The 16,236-nt window shown below is 40.8% G+C and overlaps 1 protein-coding gene across 4 annotated transcripts in view; it reads left to right on the forward strand.

Annotated features, from left to right (window-relative positions):
- APP (amyloid beta precursor protein) overlaps positions 1-16,236 on the forward strand; it is a 203,622-nt gene that overhangs the window by 64,197 nt on the left and 123,189 nt on the right. For all 4 annotated transcript variants that reach the window (XM_014886607.2, XM_014886608.2, XM_088157747.1 and 1 more), the window contains exon 3: positions 9,073-9,202. In XM_014886607.2, the coding sequence (XP_014742093.1) occupies positions 9,073-9,202 (130 nt within the window). The remainder of the gene's footprint in view (positions 1-9,072; positions 9,203-16,236) is intronic.

Here is a 16,236-nt window from a genome sequence, read left to right on the forward strand (position 1 = left end):
GCGGGTAGACTTTTACATCCCCCCATGCCCTTCATGAATTACAGGGGAACAGTTTGTTCCATTGTAGTCCTCACCACAGCTTGCAGAACAATTTCAGCTCCGATGCTCGGAGCATTTCCTCTTGTCCCTCTTTCCTCCTCCTGGGTCTTTTGCACTGACCTTAGTGTCGCTGTGTTGTTCTCCTCATGTGTCTTCACCTTTTCCTTTTCTCTGACTCAGGAGAGAATCGGTGTCTGTAGGTTCATTTGTTCTCAATTGAAAAGTTTATTTTATAGAGTTCTGCAGCTCTGAAAGGTTGATCCCGTGCTTTACTCAGTGCCTCTCTCCATGCAGGGCACTGAAAAAGAGAAAAGGTTGTGTCACCACTTTTGCCCTGCTGTTCAGCATGGAACATGCAGTGGCTGGCTAAAAGCCGCTGAGCAAATGAAGTTCATTGCGAGCCGTGCCGAGACAGCAGCGGCTGCTTGGGCTGCCCTGGCTGTGCCGATCTCAGCTGCGTGGCCTCTCCCGGCCACGTTGGTGTCAGCTGTGTGGTTGCTCTTGCCACCAAGGTGGCCCTCCCCAGCAGCATGATCCCAGTGGCCATGCCAGAAAGGGCCCCAGCTCCACAGGGAAGGGCCCTGGCTGCCCTGCCGGGAAGGAGCCCGATGGCCTCCTCACCACCCCTCTGAAGGAATCAAGAGGAATTGTGCACCTTTTTTTCCTTCTTAAATATGTCATCACAGAGGTATTACTAACTTCTCTAACTGGGCCAGCCAGTATGTCAATTATCAGAGCCTTTAGGGATTGGCTCTGCTGGACACAGTAGAAGTTTCCAGGAGCTTCTCTCCCAGAAGCAGCCTCTGTGGCTTTTTCTCCACCCCCACTGAAAGCCAGATGAACCTATCACACCCTTAAAGAGGGAAGTGGGTGGATAAAATATTGTATCATGCCTAAAGGAGAAGATTTTTATCACTGGTTTTAAATTACTTCTGACGACTTTTCCCCCCTTATGCTTCCCCTCCACCCCCTTTCTGGGAGGACAGTAGTCCTTATCCTTCACACATGATATGTTACTTTGAGATAAAAATACCCTTTTAGCTTGATTAGGTATTACTCTGTCTCACTGCTCGAATACTTAACCTTCTGCTCATGCAGAAATTTAATTTAAAAATGCAAGCACAGAAGCAAAAAGAAAGTAAAAAAGCACCAACACCCCAAGCCCCAATTGGTTAATTGCTTCTGGTGATGCTACAGAGTAACAGTCAGATGAAGTTTCAACTCAAGGAGTGTGAACAGGCTTGTGGTGACATGACAAAGTGGACTTTGCTGGCTCTGTGAATAAAATACTCTTCCTATAGAGAAGTAGAAGTGCTTGTTGTGCTTAAAGTGGACAGGGAAGCAGCTTAGAAGAGACAAAGTCCAGCCCTGTTTACTCTGAGGTTTTCCAGTATGAAAAGCTGAATATTCTCTGCAATTACGCAGAGAGGCTTTAGAGAACCTGATGTGGTAAGCAGAATATTCTTGGCAGGGCTCAAGTTTTGGTTTGGTTTTCTTACTGCATACAAACATTTGTGCTATAAAATCAAGAACTTGAGAGGCAGAGAGGAGGATGTGTTTGACCATGCAGCCTTATTTCTGCTTTCATAGGCTTCTGCCTTTCCTGTGTGCAGAGAAAAACATTAAGGGAAAGCCAGTATGAGTGTTCAGTTTAGGTCTGTGTAAAATATGGAGCCCGTTGCATGGATTAGGGTTGAGCAGGCTGCCTCATGGCTGGCAGCCTTTCTGAAAACTTTAATTACAGGTTAAGTAGCAGCCTTGCATGAAATTCCAAGTAAAAGCACAATAGGGAATTTTAAGAGAAGAGATCATGAAGCTTCATATGGGTAAACCAACCCAGCTGGTCTCTGCATTAAAACCAGCTCATGTTTCTACCACTCTCAATACTCAAGGCAGTTGGAATGATATAGCAAGATGTATGTACCCTGTTCACAGAGAAAAACACTGTGTATTGTCATGACCAGGAGTAAAAATTGCAGCAACATTTTGACCTCTGACCCAATCTTCCCCAATCTGTAGTTAATGCCTAGAAGATTGATTATCTCCCATCTTGCTCTCACACATACACTGACACCTGCATCTTTTCCTTTTCCTTTCCCACAGTAAAGAAGGAAGCTAGTTGGAGTGTTGAAATGTTTGCTGACTTCGCATGCATAGAGAAAAAAGGCAGAGGACTAAAGAAAAGAGGACAGCATTTGGGTCTTAGCATGGAACTTAAGAGTCACTGAGTGGGCAGAGAGATTGGAAATGAGAACTAACAAAATGCCAGGATGAGTGGATTGCAGAGGCAAGAGTTGGGGTGAAAGGACTTGAAATAGTGGGTGAGTTTTGTGGCAGGAAACTTGAAGAGCAACTCTGTGTAACAGTGAAGCAGCTGAGATGTTGGAAAGAAGGGTGATTTATTAGATGGGCCTAAAGAAATAATTATAAGAGCAGTATGTGAAACTCCTAGGTGAGGCTGAGGGTTCACTCTGATAGCTAGTGAGGCTGGAGCTATTAAACATGAAAGGATGTTATGGATGAATGCAAGAGGATATAGCTGAAGATAAGAAGTAGTGTGTCTCTGGAAATTTATCCTCAGCATTTAATTAATATAAAAAATTCCCTGGCTGGTTTGGAAGACATTCAGCCTGGGATTATTTATTTATGCTAAGTAATTTGGTGTGGGTTTTGGCTTAAGAATTGATTACTGTTAAACTTTTTAAATTGTGTGTTAAAAGGGTATATGCATACACTCTTCCCAAGTGGCTGCTGGAAATTAGTGCAAATACCTGAGATGTTATGTTGAATAACTTGCAGCATGCCTGGAACTTGTGGTACAGGGGTCAGAGCTGTTCCTTCTTGGTTGCTTTGCTCTTTCTCATGTTGGCTCATGACAGAGAATTTCAAAACTGCTCCAATGCTGGGTTTGACTGTCATAGTTCTCTTTGAGCAAGTGAAGGCTTTGCTTGGCTTGCAGAGAGTGACCGGAAAAGTTTGGATGCCAGCTTCAGGTAGCCCTGTAGCCTTGATTTTGTGTGTAGAAAGGCCTGATGGCTGAGAAAGCCAGGAGCAAGTGGCTGAGTGTGGTCAGACAAGACAGGACACAGCTGAAGCCACAGAGACATGGCAGAGAAGGAAAGCTGTTCTGCTGGTGGTGGGAGTGTTCTGGATTGGAGGGGTGATAGTTCTTGGGCAGAGGGCTGCCATAGGGAAAGCCATGGAGCTACTGTAAAGTAATGTAGAATAGTTGTTGAAAAAACAGTAATAAAGTAGGATATTTTACATGAGACATTTAGTAACTTTATTCTGCTTATAGCTGTCTATTTTCCAGACACAGACTGCAAGACTGAGAACAGGACATTTCTTTTAGGGTTGATGGTGCTTGTGCCATGGCTACTCATGTGACACCACTTCTGCTGCAGCTAATTTGGGACTCTGCGTTGTTTCTGCTTCCCAAGTTTTAGATTGGATTTAGAGCCATACAGAAATAATTATCCTATCCTTCCTCTTCATGGATATGCCAAATAGTGGAAATCAATGTAGCATGTCTGCTTGTTGCTTCTCTTCAACACATTAATGCAAAGTTCTGGGAAGCAGAAACTTTATTCTATATATGCTTTAGAAAGGAATAGAAATAGTTTTTGATCCAACTGTAGTTTGTTAATCTGGAATTGAAAGCTTGTTCTCATACTCTGAAGCATTGTTTAGTTATCCTTCAGATGCCATTGCTGTCAAAGGATCTTTTCCACAAACAATTTTAAGGCCCTAGTCTTCCTAAATGCTGGTTATTAAATGTGTGTATTCTTTTGTGCTTGTAGTAACTGTCTGCAGATTACTTCACTGAAATAGATACAGCAAACAACTGAAGGATTTAGGAGACAATAGAAGGAAACAATAAGAAAAAAATATGTCTACTTCAGACTGGCAATTAAATTAATACATATCTCTGATTTAGAGCAGTCAGAATTCAAACTGATGTGGGATGCAATTTGGACAAAAATACTAAGGTGTTTAAATTTAAAAATGGCAATTAATTACATGTTAATTGTGCACCTTAATTTTAAAGAATTTTTTCTTGCCTCTTGCCAGGTTGTCTAGCATTTCAAACTGTTGGTGAAGATGTGTACCAATTCCTGATTATGCTTTACATTCTCTAAGATACTACTTCTGTTTTTCTTGTATTTTTTTCCCATTAAATTCATGTTAAGGTGTAACACCACTCTGTATTTCACAAGGGGTGCACATACATGTGTTTATGTGCAAATCTGTGCACGTATGTTCCATTTTACAGTTTCTGTGGATAGAGCATACTCAATTAGGAATTCATACTATTTGTTACTCTGAATCTTATTTTCTTCTCTATAGTGATTCTGCTTTTAGACTGGTAAAGATCATTTTGTTCAAGGAGAAGTAAGAATAAATCTGTACCACTAATTCTAGTCATATACACTTAGAGTACTTCAGGATTTACATATAGTTATTTCTATTGCTATTGTTTTGATTGTCTAATAAAAACTGAAGATATAAATTGAAATAGCTTCACTGGTCTCCTAATCATCAGTTAACCTTGAAAACTTTTTAACATTTTATTTGAAAATATGATAAAAACACTATTCTGAATAGTCAAAGTTACTCTAGAAGATGAGGGACATAATGAATATCAATAGGTGAAATACTGAGCTTTTGAATTTAAATGTCTTTTGGTACCAGAGATGACTGCCTCTTGATTATGCTGAAGTACTGCTTCAAGATTGAACCCAGATGTGCTGAGCATGTGTGACTGGATGGAGAAAACTATTCATATAATCATATATCAGAGATTAATTTAAAAAACCCAAAAAGTATCTCTCATAGAGATCTCAGCTACATATAATACATATAATGCTTGTGTTTGAGTGCTGGCAGAGGTTGTCCAGAAGGGCTCTGGAGTCTCCACCCCTGGAGATACTCAAATGCCATCGGGACATAGTCTTGGGCAGTCAGCTCTGGATGGCCCTCCTTGGGCAGGGAGGTTGGATCTGATGGCCCCCAGAGCGCCCCTCCAATCTTAACAGGTCTGTGATTCTGTAGGAATCAATCCTCAAGGATGGCTAGAGGAGGCATTTGGGGATGCACCCATCTGCACCAACCATGCTGAGAGGCCTCTTGGCTGCTCTTCCTTAAACTGGCAGGAGAGGCAGCTGTGGTGGAGGTGGCCTGGCTGCTTCTTTGCTTTAGTGCTGTCCTCTGCACAGTCTTTTTGGTATTCTCAGATTTATTTCAAAATAGTTTTGCACCTCCACTTGGGTAACCCATATCCAGGTAGTGGTATTATCAACACCTTTGTATGTAGACACATACAAATACCATTTCATTGATCATAGATTCAGTCATAGGTTATCCTGAGTTGGAAGGAACCCACAGGGATCACCAAAGTCCAACTCTTGGCCCTGCACAAAACAGCCCCAACAATGCCACCACATGCCTGAGAGCATTGTCCAAACACTTCTTGAACTCTTGTGAGGTTTGGTGCTGTGACCACTCCCTGGGGGAGCCTGTTCCAGTGTCCAGCTGCCATCTGGGTAAAGAATCTTTTCCCACTACCCGACCTAAACCCTCCTTGACTCAGATTCATGTTCCTACTGGTCAGAGAGATCAGTCCTTGTCCCACTACCTCCCCTTTTAAATTCCTTTAATTGGGAATTAAAAATATTTTCCCCAAGTTGAGTCTCTCTTGCTTATGATAGTAATTGGTGAAGATTGTCTCTCTATTCAACCCAAAAGCTTTCTCATTCCGTTTTCTCCCCTTCTTTTATTAAGGACGTCTATATTTTAGTCCTAAATCTATGCAGCATCACAACTGGTAGTGGTAAACATGAGTTTTAGCAAGATTATATTAAATTCTGAATAGTCTGAGTGGCTTCTTAGATTTTTGTTTCTGCAGTCATTATATAAAGAGACTTGGTAATGAAAATGGAAGTAAAAGAAGATGTAGCTGTAACTCTTGATTGCCAGTTAAAAAATTTTCTAGATTACATTGCTCTCTGTTTTCTCCACTGTTTAAGATGAATTAAAAGAACTTCTTTACAGCAAGTTACAATAATGTTGAAAGTTTGGTTATCTTGCAGCTTTCTAGTGCTGCTTGCACTGACACTGTAGAAGGAGCAGTAGCTCATTAGGGACACTATAAATAAATATGAGGCTCATTTTTCTGTGCCACTAACTAGGTCCCACTTCAATTCAGAGCAAATACATTATAGAAGTCTAGTGAGAGGAATTCTCCTTGGCACTTACACTGGCATTAACCTATTAATAATGAAATTCAAAGCCTGTTTTCTCTCCTAAAGGGTGGACTGAGCTTTGTGTGAGCTGTCAGTGGAAATTAGGAGTGTAGTAATTGATGTAATAACAGAAGAAGAGGCTTCTTTGTATTTCTTTGTCCTTGTGTACTTTTGACAAATACTGCTAACTACTTAGCATTTGGTCCACTTTCCTAACCAGCAGTTAAAATGGTGGCTTTGGGTAATAGTAAAAATGAAAATAATATATGAAGTTATTTTTCCCACTAATACTATTATTTCAATGAAGCCCTACAGTAATAACGTGCTCTTACTCTGTAGAAATTCATCTTGGGAAAGCAACTAAGTGTATCTTCGTTCTTGTGGATCAGAATCGTATTTTCTGTCACTTTCAAGCTATGTACACATACATGTGGGTAAATAAATGGTTATGAGTTTTTTTGTCTTAATTTCCTTTTCTAAACATTCCAGTCTATCCATTTTGAAGTTTCCCTAGTTGTCTTACTTTGAGACATTTATTTCCTGTGCTGATGTGACAAGTGACACTTAACCCTGGGCAATGCTGAATGTCCCTGATGAGAACGTGTCAGTTGACACCGATATATCAAGCATATGGCTTGTGACAGCACCCAGTATTATCTAACCACGGGTTGTAATTGCATGAGTGCGACATTTGTGGAGGTATGAACTGGAAGAATTCAGCATGACAATGCTAAAGGAAGTACCCAAAGAAAATCAAATCTTCTCTCACATCATGCATGTTAGCTCTTGAGGCAGCTATGGAGCTTTGCACTGCTGTTTACACAGCACTTAAAGTGTGAAGTTTCCTGCTAATCTATTTTGGCAGTGCTGTTACAGGGATCATGAGCACATGCAAGAACTTTCCTTGAACCTGCTGTTGTAGTGTAGAATTTAGTATTTGAAGCATTGATGGAGCAGAGGGAGCAGCAAGTTCTTCTGGAGTTAATTTCTGCAAGCAGTGTGAAAATGGGCATCTGTATGTAATGTGGACAATGACCATCGGCCTTGGCCACCTGCTGACAAAAGAAAGAAAGTAAAGCTTCAGTCTTCTGAGTGCAGGAAACTTCTACACTTTTCAGTTCTGCCTGTGGGCTTTCTTGAGGTCACTGTATCTTGTATGCTGGGTTAACATTCCAGGCTGCACCTTCAGCCTCTCTACTTCTTCAGCTATCAGTTGTAGTGAGCTGAGGATGCTGTTGGAATTGGCAAAGATCTGACAGATGGATTCTGTGAAGTATTTATATAAGGAAATAAGTATCTGATTAATAAATTATATTTGTAATAGAAGGCAGGATTGATATTCAAGCTCTTTAGCATAAAGTGTGTTGTTTAGGTAGTGTTTCTTTATGTAGTCATTTCCCTGGCATTGTTATTGTATCTGCATTATTTTGTGCATTAAGTTGTTAATACAGTTCATTTCAAAATTGTAATAACCCCTTCATGTCTCTTGATTAAAACAAGAAATTATTTCCAATTATTTCCAGTTATGCTTTGATTGCTTTCTGGTTGTTCCCATGTGTGTGGACCAGGCCACATTCATTTAAAGACTCCTGATTTCAAATCTGAGAAGGCTGTACTGTAATTTGTTGGTGTCTTTTAAAGTTTGCAACTTTAGCTTCAGCTGCTTGCTTCATTTTTGCCATGGTTATATTTTAAACCTTCAATCAGGGGAGTGCCAGGAGGCACTGCCTCTCAGATGCCATACCTCAGTGGAGATCCATGATTGAGACAAATCCTTTTTACTTGAGGTGGGACTGTCAAGATTCTTAGAATACTTTTCCAAGTACCAGTTTTGGACTCTCAGAATTCATCCCATCTTAACCCAGTTTTCTTTTTTTGGGATTATGTTACTTCTCTGCAGGATGTTTTTGGACCATCTCCAGTTACTTCAGACTTGTTCCTATTTCTGCTTTTTTTTCCATTGGTAGATATGAGTAGACAGTAGTTTTCAGAGCACTTAAATCTTCAGATCACACACAGCTGGAAATTGGTAAGGATTGCTTGAGGAACGGCAAAGGAAAATTAGTACCTTCTGAATTTCATGTTAGGGCTGGTAGATTGCCAATTTGAAAAACGTAAAGCAGGAGCTATAGGCTGTGTTAGCATAGAAAAGGGAGGTGGGATAAAGGGACTGAGGGGGATAAAAAGCCAAAGTTGTGGTTTACCAGTAAATTAATCAGCAAGTTTTCTGGTGTGATGGTCATGGGTGTAGAAGTGTATTGTGATATTAGATAGAATTTTGATCTCAGCAGTTTAGAAATTGGTAATGTAAACCTAAATATGAGTTAACTGTTTCAACAGATTTTTAGTACTAGGCAGACTACAGCAGGCAAGAATTATGATGTTTGTTAAAATGGTTGAGATGAACATAAAGTCATGCTATTAAGTTTAGTTGCACAGAGAATATGCCCTGTATATGGAATTTTGCAGTAGCCTGGACATGGAGGAGAACGTATTTGACCATGATTAGCTGATCTTTTCCTTAGTGAAATATAACTGGCCAAGTTATAATTTTGACTAAGCTGTTATCACCATAATTTTTCTGAACTGGCAGCCACATGTTTTTACTGATGAACAGACGCACCAGATTTCCAGATACGTGCACACAGTCATACCATGATATAAATACTTTATACATAGAAGAGGGAGAAGAGAGAGAAGATGAATATTGTGTTGTTACAAAAATGTGTAACAGTGACCCAGAGTACATACTTGTGATAACATTTGTCTTTTTCTGTACTTTTAATGCTAGGTATACCCTGAATTGCAAATCACCAATGTTGTTGAAGCCAACCAGCCAGTTACAATACAGAACTGGTGCAAGAGGGGATGGAAGCAGTGCAATGGTCACCCGCATATTGTGGTTCCCTACAGATGTTTGGGTGAGTGACTCAGTTTTAGTCTGCTTTTCCTGCTCTATTTTTTTCAGCCTCTTCATGGAAAAGATAGAGAATGTACATAAATGTTTTCTATATCTCAGTATTATTGTGTTTTCTGAAGGGAGTTTTATCCAATTGTTCAGTCCTTTGAAACTGTATTATCTAGAAAGTACTCCTACTCTTCCCCAAATAAACCTCTCTTTTTTCACATTTATTTTTGAATATCTAGTACTTGGACTCTTACAATGAAAGACTGTGGGAATCTATATTTGTTGAAACAAAACAAAAGATATTTTATAAATGCCCTGACTTCATCCTGCAACTTTATTTTTGTAGTAGTTGCTTGCTGTTCTCTCCTGTGTCCTTGGTGCTTTGGATCAATTAAAAGGGAGGTTTGGGCCCTAATTTTTTTGTTAACCTTTATTTTTGTCTGCATTAGAAAATGGAATTGTTAATTTGCCCTTCTCATTAACAGTCTAGGCAAAACATTTTCTTGATTTTATTCCATATTTAAGTATATTGCTTTACCACTGCCATTTGAATTGTGATAAATCCTGGAGTTCAGAATTGGAATTTGCTTTTCTAGTAAGCCAGGACAGCTAAAAGGCATGGAAACCAACTCAGACCAGTTATTTCATGAAACAAATGATGAAAGAAATTTTTAAAAAATATGCCATGTTTCTAGAATTTTTGTTCATTTGTGTAGAGTAAGTAAAACATGGGATGCAATCTGCTCTTAGCAGAGCTGGGACTGAATAGTAACTAACAGAAATGCTACCAGTGTGGTCAAAAATGCCAAAACAGCAGATGTAGAAAATCTGTGCTAAGTATAAGGGAAATTTTTTTGTTTGGTAAGGTTTCTAGATCTGATGTTTGTATAGATATAAAATAGGTGTTTCTAAACCTGCGGAATATCACTGTTGATGCTACTGAGGCTCTGCAGGACTAGTTTATTCTGAGCAAAAATCCTTGAGGAGAGCCCAAATTCAAGACTTTTGGTGAGGAGAAGAACCTGCCTCTAGGAATTACAGATGGGAAGGAACCTGTTGGTTTTTTTGTTGTTCCGGACTTCTGTGTGAGTTGGGTTGGTCAGTTCCACCACAAGCTTTAATGCTAAAAGGGACATGCTCTTTTACCCATTTGTTACTGTGTTTCCTTTAGTTTTTTAATAGTCAGGGCAGAAACATTAGCTTGTAGTGTTAATAAATGTGTAAAGCCAGATAAACAATTTGTTAGAGATGAGGCAGAGCTGCAGTCTCAGCTAGAAAGCATCACAATATATTTGATCAGACTTCATGAGAGTACACTTGCACTAATTAGAGATATGGTGGAAGAACATCAGACTAGTGGCACTAAAATAATTTTTATTATTTTATTGTCACCACAAGCAAAGCTCTGAATTAAGAAAAGGGAACTCTTAGGCTCAGGACTCTCTATCCTTATGTAGATTTGGTCAGTGTCTTAGAGGTCTTACAACCTAATTTAAGCTAAAAGACAATGTCATCACAAGAGCAAATGAATATAAATTGGCTATGAATAAATTTAATCTGCAATTATAAGGACGTATCTGCAAGCATAAGGAGCTCCAGCAGTTGTCTGGTAAAGGAGTAAGAAGTCTAATCATGTGGAAAGGAGTTCATAAATTTGTGGACAGGACTATATGCAGTTCCTTGCAGCAGTGAAGAACTGGACTTGGACTTTCAAGGTGCCTTCCCTGAGTGCAGTTTTGAAAGAAAAGTCATTGCAAGTTGTATGGTTGCTATCTTAGGTAGCAGGGTGTGGATGCAAATACTTTAAAGATGTTCCCATTAACCCTTAGGCCTTAATTTTTATTTTGAAATCCCCACATATGCTATTTTTTTCTGATTTCCTTGTAATTGAGGCTTATGTAGTTGTGTGTGACACATTGTGTTTGTTATCCTTTTCACATGCTGACATTCATCTTTTGACCCTGACTAGAATAAACCTTAGTTGCTGATGTTCCCAAGGGTCTACTGGGGGACAGGTGGCCACATAATTACTTCCTCTGGAGGAAAAATGGTGACAAAAAAAAAAAGGTGTAATTTCTCCATCAGCCAGCCCTCTGCTTGTTGTGTACTATGTCTGTCTTGGAATACTTTTTCTTAAATAATGTTTTTGTGCAGAACTAAGGAGTCCAGAGACTTTTTAAATTTTTTTTCTTTCCTTCTAGTACTCCTTCAGTATTAAAAGATCATTTTTTTAAAAGTTGCATCTTGCCTGTCAGCTCTGTGTGTGCTTCAGCTGTTCTTAGTGTGGTAGCTGTTAGTGGACATTGCCAGAAGCTGGGCATTGCCAGTGCCCATTCCTCTGTAATTTTAGTGCAAATAGACCCTTACCCTAGACCACTGTTATACCCATCCAGTAAGAATTAAGATACCAACAAAAATTTTGTCAGTGGGCAGCTGATTGCAGAGTTGAGTCTTAATTTTGCATTGCTCTGAGGATCACTTCAAGTATCTTGAGTCAGCTCAGTAATTTCTTCCATCTTGACATTATTTTTCACAGTTGAGAAACAGGGAGTGACAGAAATCTGGCTGCTTTCAGGCCAGAGCATCTTTACAGTCTGTTTGTATCAGAAACTTCAGCCAAAGCTTTTAAATGTTTAGAACCCATTTCACTACAGCCCTTGCCTGCTCCAGGAGTTTTTTCTCTTTGAGACTTGTGCAGGACAGTAGTTACAGCAGTTATTTGTAGAAGTATACTTCAGTAACATCCATCAGATTTATTAGATTACACAGATTCTTCTTTTCCTAAGAGAATGCAACTAAAGGATAAAACTTGTACTTTAAACAAGGCAAAATGAAAGCCCCTTATTTGAGTCGGCCATATGTCTTTGCAATGACCACAGAAATATTCCCTAGAAATGTTCTAATTGGATCTAAATCTTAAAGAGTTAAATGATGTTGTTTGAGTGAGGACTGTGGTGCTTAACATAGAGCCACAGATGTATTTGGGTCCACAGCAAATATGAGGAGCTGTGAGATATGCTGGTGAAAGAGTGAAGATCTGCAGAACTCCCTTCTGCTGGTCTCAGGTGTGTGTGCCACCCTCATGCTTGCACCACTTGCTGTGTGGCACAGCTTGCAGGGTTACAGTAGACAGTGCCAAGAAACCAATGATTTCTTCTTTGCTTTACAACTGGTTTTGGGAAAATGCCATGGCCGCCAACCTGGCCGTGTAAGTGTTGGTGGGATCTCTACTGGTGACCACAGCAGGAGGGCAGGATTTCTGTCACTGTTGGGACAGTGTGAGCAATAAGCATTTCTAGTTTGCACTTTCTCCTCTCTTCACTGCTTGCCTGAGGAAAAGCAGGTGGTGAATTCATGCAATGTGGCCAGTGAAATGAAGTAATTCACTCCATCTTCCTTGCTGGTTGTGGGATGCATCCTTGTCCCAGAGATGTGATTCTTTCAATACGTTGTATAAATGTGTGGCTGTGCATTTCTGAATAGATGACATTTCATTTTCTGTTGGTGAAATACATTCTGAACCCTGGATAGAGAGGAGAAGCTCAGTTATGTGAGTGTTTATGGATCATTATGGGGGCGTGGCAGACAGGATATGGCAAGGTGTGGCGAAGGGGGAATTACAGGAGATTAACTGTGCTGTGTGAACTGCATGTTCAGGAATGGCTCTGCCTCATTATCCTATTAATGTATGCTGCTAAGCACTGCATTCACAGTGTTGGACAGATCCAGATGTTTTGGAATCCCATATATATAGCCTCTGTCAATCAGAATGTGATTATTTGCAATTATTGGTTCATAAACAAGTAGATTAGATTAGATTATATTAAAAGTATATTTTGCTGTTTGGTTATGTAGTGAAAAACTGGCTTCTGTCTCAGGTTTTAAAAAAATGTCATTGAAAATATTTATTAACTTGTCATGCTTTATTACTCTAGCAGTTTGTGAAGTTATCCTCTTGTTGATGTGTCTTGGTTTGAAAGACAGGTGTCTGCCAAGGAAGGCAGGAACCTTCCTGGGATGGAAAATATGAACCCCTTCCCTCCAAATTATTTTAACTTTGAAATTACAGGGCTTTCAGGCAAAGATATGGGAAAATGAATAGCAGTTCTTTACTAAGATATAGATAGATAGATAGATAGATAGATAGATAGATAGATAGATAGATAGATAGATAGATAGATGTATGTATGTGTATGTATAACAAGGCAAAAAAACAAACAAGAGCAGCAATAACAAACAAGAACCAGAATCCCAAGCACAGCCTCCTCAGGGCCGCAGGCTCTTTCCCCTGGGTGCAGTTCCACTCACAGCCAGCAGGGGCGCTGGTGGCTCCCGGCCGGGCAGGGGTGATTATTTCTCCCCGCCTGCAGGGGGCGCTGTGGCGTACCCAGTCGTCCCCCATGTTGTAATGGCAGGCAGGCTGGCGGGGGAGATTGGAAAGGGCCTTCCTGTACAGACTCATGTCAGGAAGCTGATCCTAGTGCCCTTCCGGATGGTGAGATGGGCTGTAGCAGGAACCTCGAAACAGTGGCTGAAATGGCAGAGGCAGGCACACCTGGGGTGACAGACGAAATGTAGCAGCAGCTCTGCAGCCCTGGCAGGAGAGCTGGGTGTCCATCAGGGCAACTGGGAGAGGCATCCTCTGGGAAGGGGAAAGGGGTTCGAGGTCCCAGTTTTTTCCCCTGAGACACCTGAGTACATGGTGAGGGTCCTTTCCAGTGAGATCAGGTGTTAATAAGGTCCAAGTTCAACAGCTGCTCTTAGGAGCAAAGGCCCACCCATGGTAAGGAGGAAGCAGTAAAGGGCTGGACTTGCTGGTGACAGCAAATTTTTCCCAATGGTAGCAGCAACTTGACTGTTCCCTCCTGATCCTGAGAGCAGGGGAGGGCAAGGAGCTTGAGCCTAGTACCTGACCCCCCAGCCAGAATCTTGTGCTATCTCTGCCCTTCCAAAGAGAAAACCCCTGCCAGCTAAGAGTGGCCTCAGCTGCACCCTTCCCTCTCCTCCCCTTCCCAACCACATCCTTTGTCGCTTCAATACCGGTCTTTATAGTCTCATAGACAACAAATGGGAGACATTTCCCTGAGAGAAAGAAAAGAAAATTAAAAAAATAAAAAAGGAAAACTCCTTACCTCCAACCTGATGTCAGAAGAAGAGGCACACTCAAGTTTTGATATGCATGCATAGCTAATTATATCAAAGAAAACACCAAGGTTATGCCTGTAATGAATCATTTAAATAGAGATATAGGTAATTGGCAGTTCTTCTAGTAGTAGTTCTTCTAAAATTACTTGCTGTTTTAATGGTGGAATTTTTTCATACAAGGATGTGAAGTGTCTCTGTATTTCTGTACATGGCAAAACTTGCTGGTTTTACCTCCTCTAAACTCACATTGCACCTATTTCTATTGCAGTGGCAGAGCTTCTCTTCTGGGTAATTGGAAACACTCTCCACTGGCTTTTCCATGCAGTGCCTAATTAACAGAATGACATGCAATAATTGTCCCAGAGTTTTCCTGTCACTGTTAGTTCAGCTTTTCACTTCCAGCTTGCCTCAGTCTTCAGTCAGCTGTGTGAGTGATGCAGACAATCCTCACACCACGCTGTTCCAAAAAAAAAAAAATTTCTCTTACTTTCAGCCTACACAACTACAGTATGTCTAGTTTTTCTGACAACACTAGCTGACAGGAGGCAGAGGAGTTACTGATCATTCATATAAACAATAATGAATTTATTGGTTTATTATAATTCTGAGAAGGTCTATTGTCTCATGGTTTACAACTGTTTCTATTCAAGTATGTTCTTCTCAAAGCAGGACTGTATAAGCCATTTGAAGTGGCCTTTGGCATGTTTCAGGGGACAAAATCCCATCAGCTCCACAGAGGTAGGGAGCGGGCAGAGAAATCCTGAATGAGATCACCCACCAGCAGCACAAAACCTTCCTCAGGCAGTCACAACTCTGTTTCTGGAGGCTTGTGCCTCTTCACTCAAGCCAAACATTGGTTCAGCTGTTGGGTTAGCCAGATCCTAGCTGAAGGCATCATGTAGCAGCACGTGGCAATGGTCAGTAGCCACTACTTTCTGAAAGTGTCTCTAGGCAGACCAGCACATAGTAACACACACACACACACACACACAGGCTGGCTCCTGATGTTGGGAAAAGGCCAACGAATGAAAAGACAGGAAGGGTCTTCAGTATGGCCTTTCCATGGGGTTTATTACAGCTACACACCGAAAGGGTCAAAAGACCAAAAACAGGGCAGGATTCAGGTTTAAGTATGGGGAAGGGGGGCAGAGCAGGGTATCAGGGTGCAATGGAAAAAAAGGAAAATGGTGCAGAGGCAGGGTAAGGGACCGGTGAAACCAATAGGGTAACAGGGGTGGAACATTGCACCAAACAAGGGCCAATGGGGACCAGGGGAAGGGAGAATATTCTAGGGAGTAACCATATAGGGGTAGAAAGGGCAGTCTTGGGCCAACAGGCCAATGAGGGGTACAGAACTGGGAAATATTAACATATCACTGCAAAGGACTGTGGGGAGAAGTCTTTAATCACCGTGTCCTTAATGCCCCTTTGATGACTTTAGTGGCTCTCCTTCCAGCACATGGAGATTGGTGTCTCCCTGGCAGACTCCAGGGCCTCCACACATAGAAACACTGAAGTGCAGAGATAAAACAAAATTAACATTCTGCTGATGACCAGAATGTACTTTTATGTATGATTAATGTAACACATCTAATTTTTTTATAGTAAGAGCAGAAGAAGAAGGAATTCTGAACTTGTATATTTCTGTGCATTCTTGGGATGTACATATGTTTTACATGTTTGATGGTTGCAGCACGGTTTTAATAAGAACAGGTCACAACACAAAAACTTTATGAGATATTGTAGTGGTTTTGGTTTGCCAATTTAAGATATCCCAGCCAATGCACCAATTTATGTCGTGGGTCTAGCATGGCTAAATCACCAGTGCACCTACTAGAATGATTTACTCATTTCCTGCTGTGAGATAGCATTAGGAGGAAGGCAAAACAGGCTCAAACTTTA

Source organism: Sturnus vulgaris, chromosome 2 (genome assembly GCF_052056855.1).
Source record: "Sturnus vulgaris isolate bStuVul1 chromosome 2, bStuVul1.hap1, whole genome shotgun sequence".
NCBI lineage: Eukaryota > Metazoa > Chordata > Aves > Passeriformes > Sturnidae > Sturnus > Sturnus vulgaris.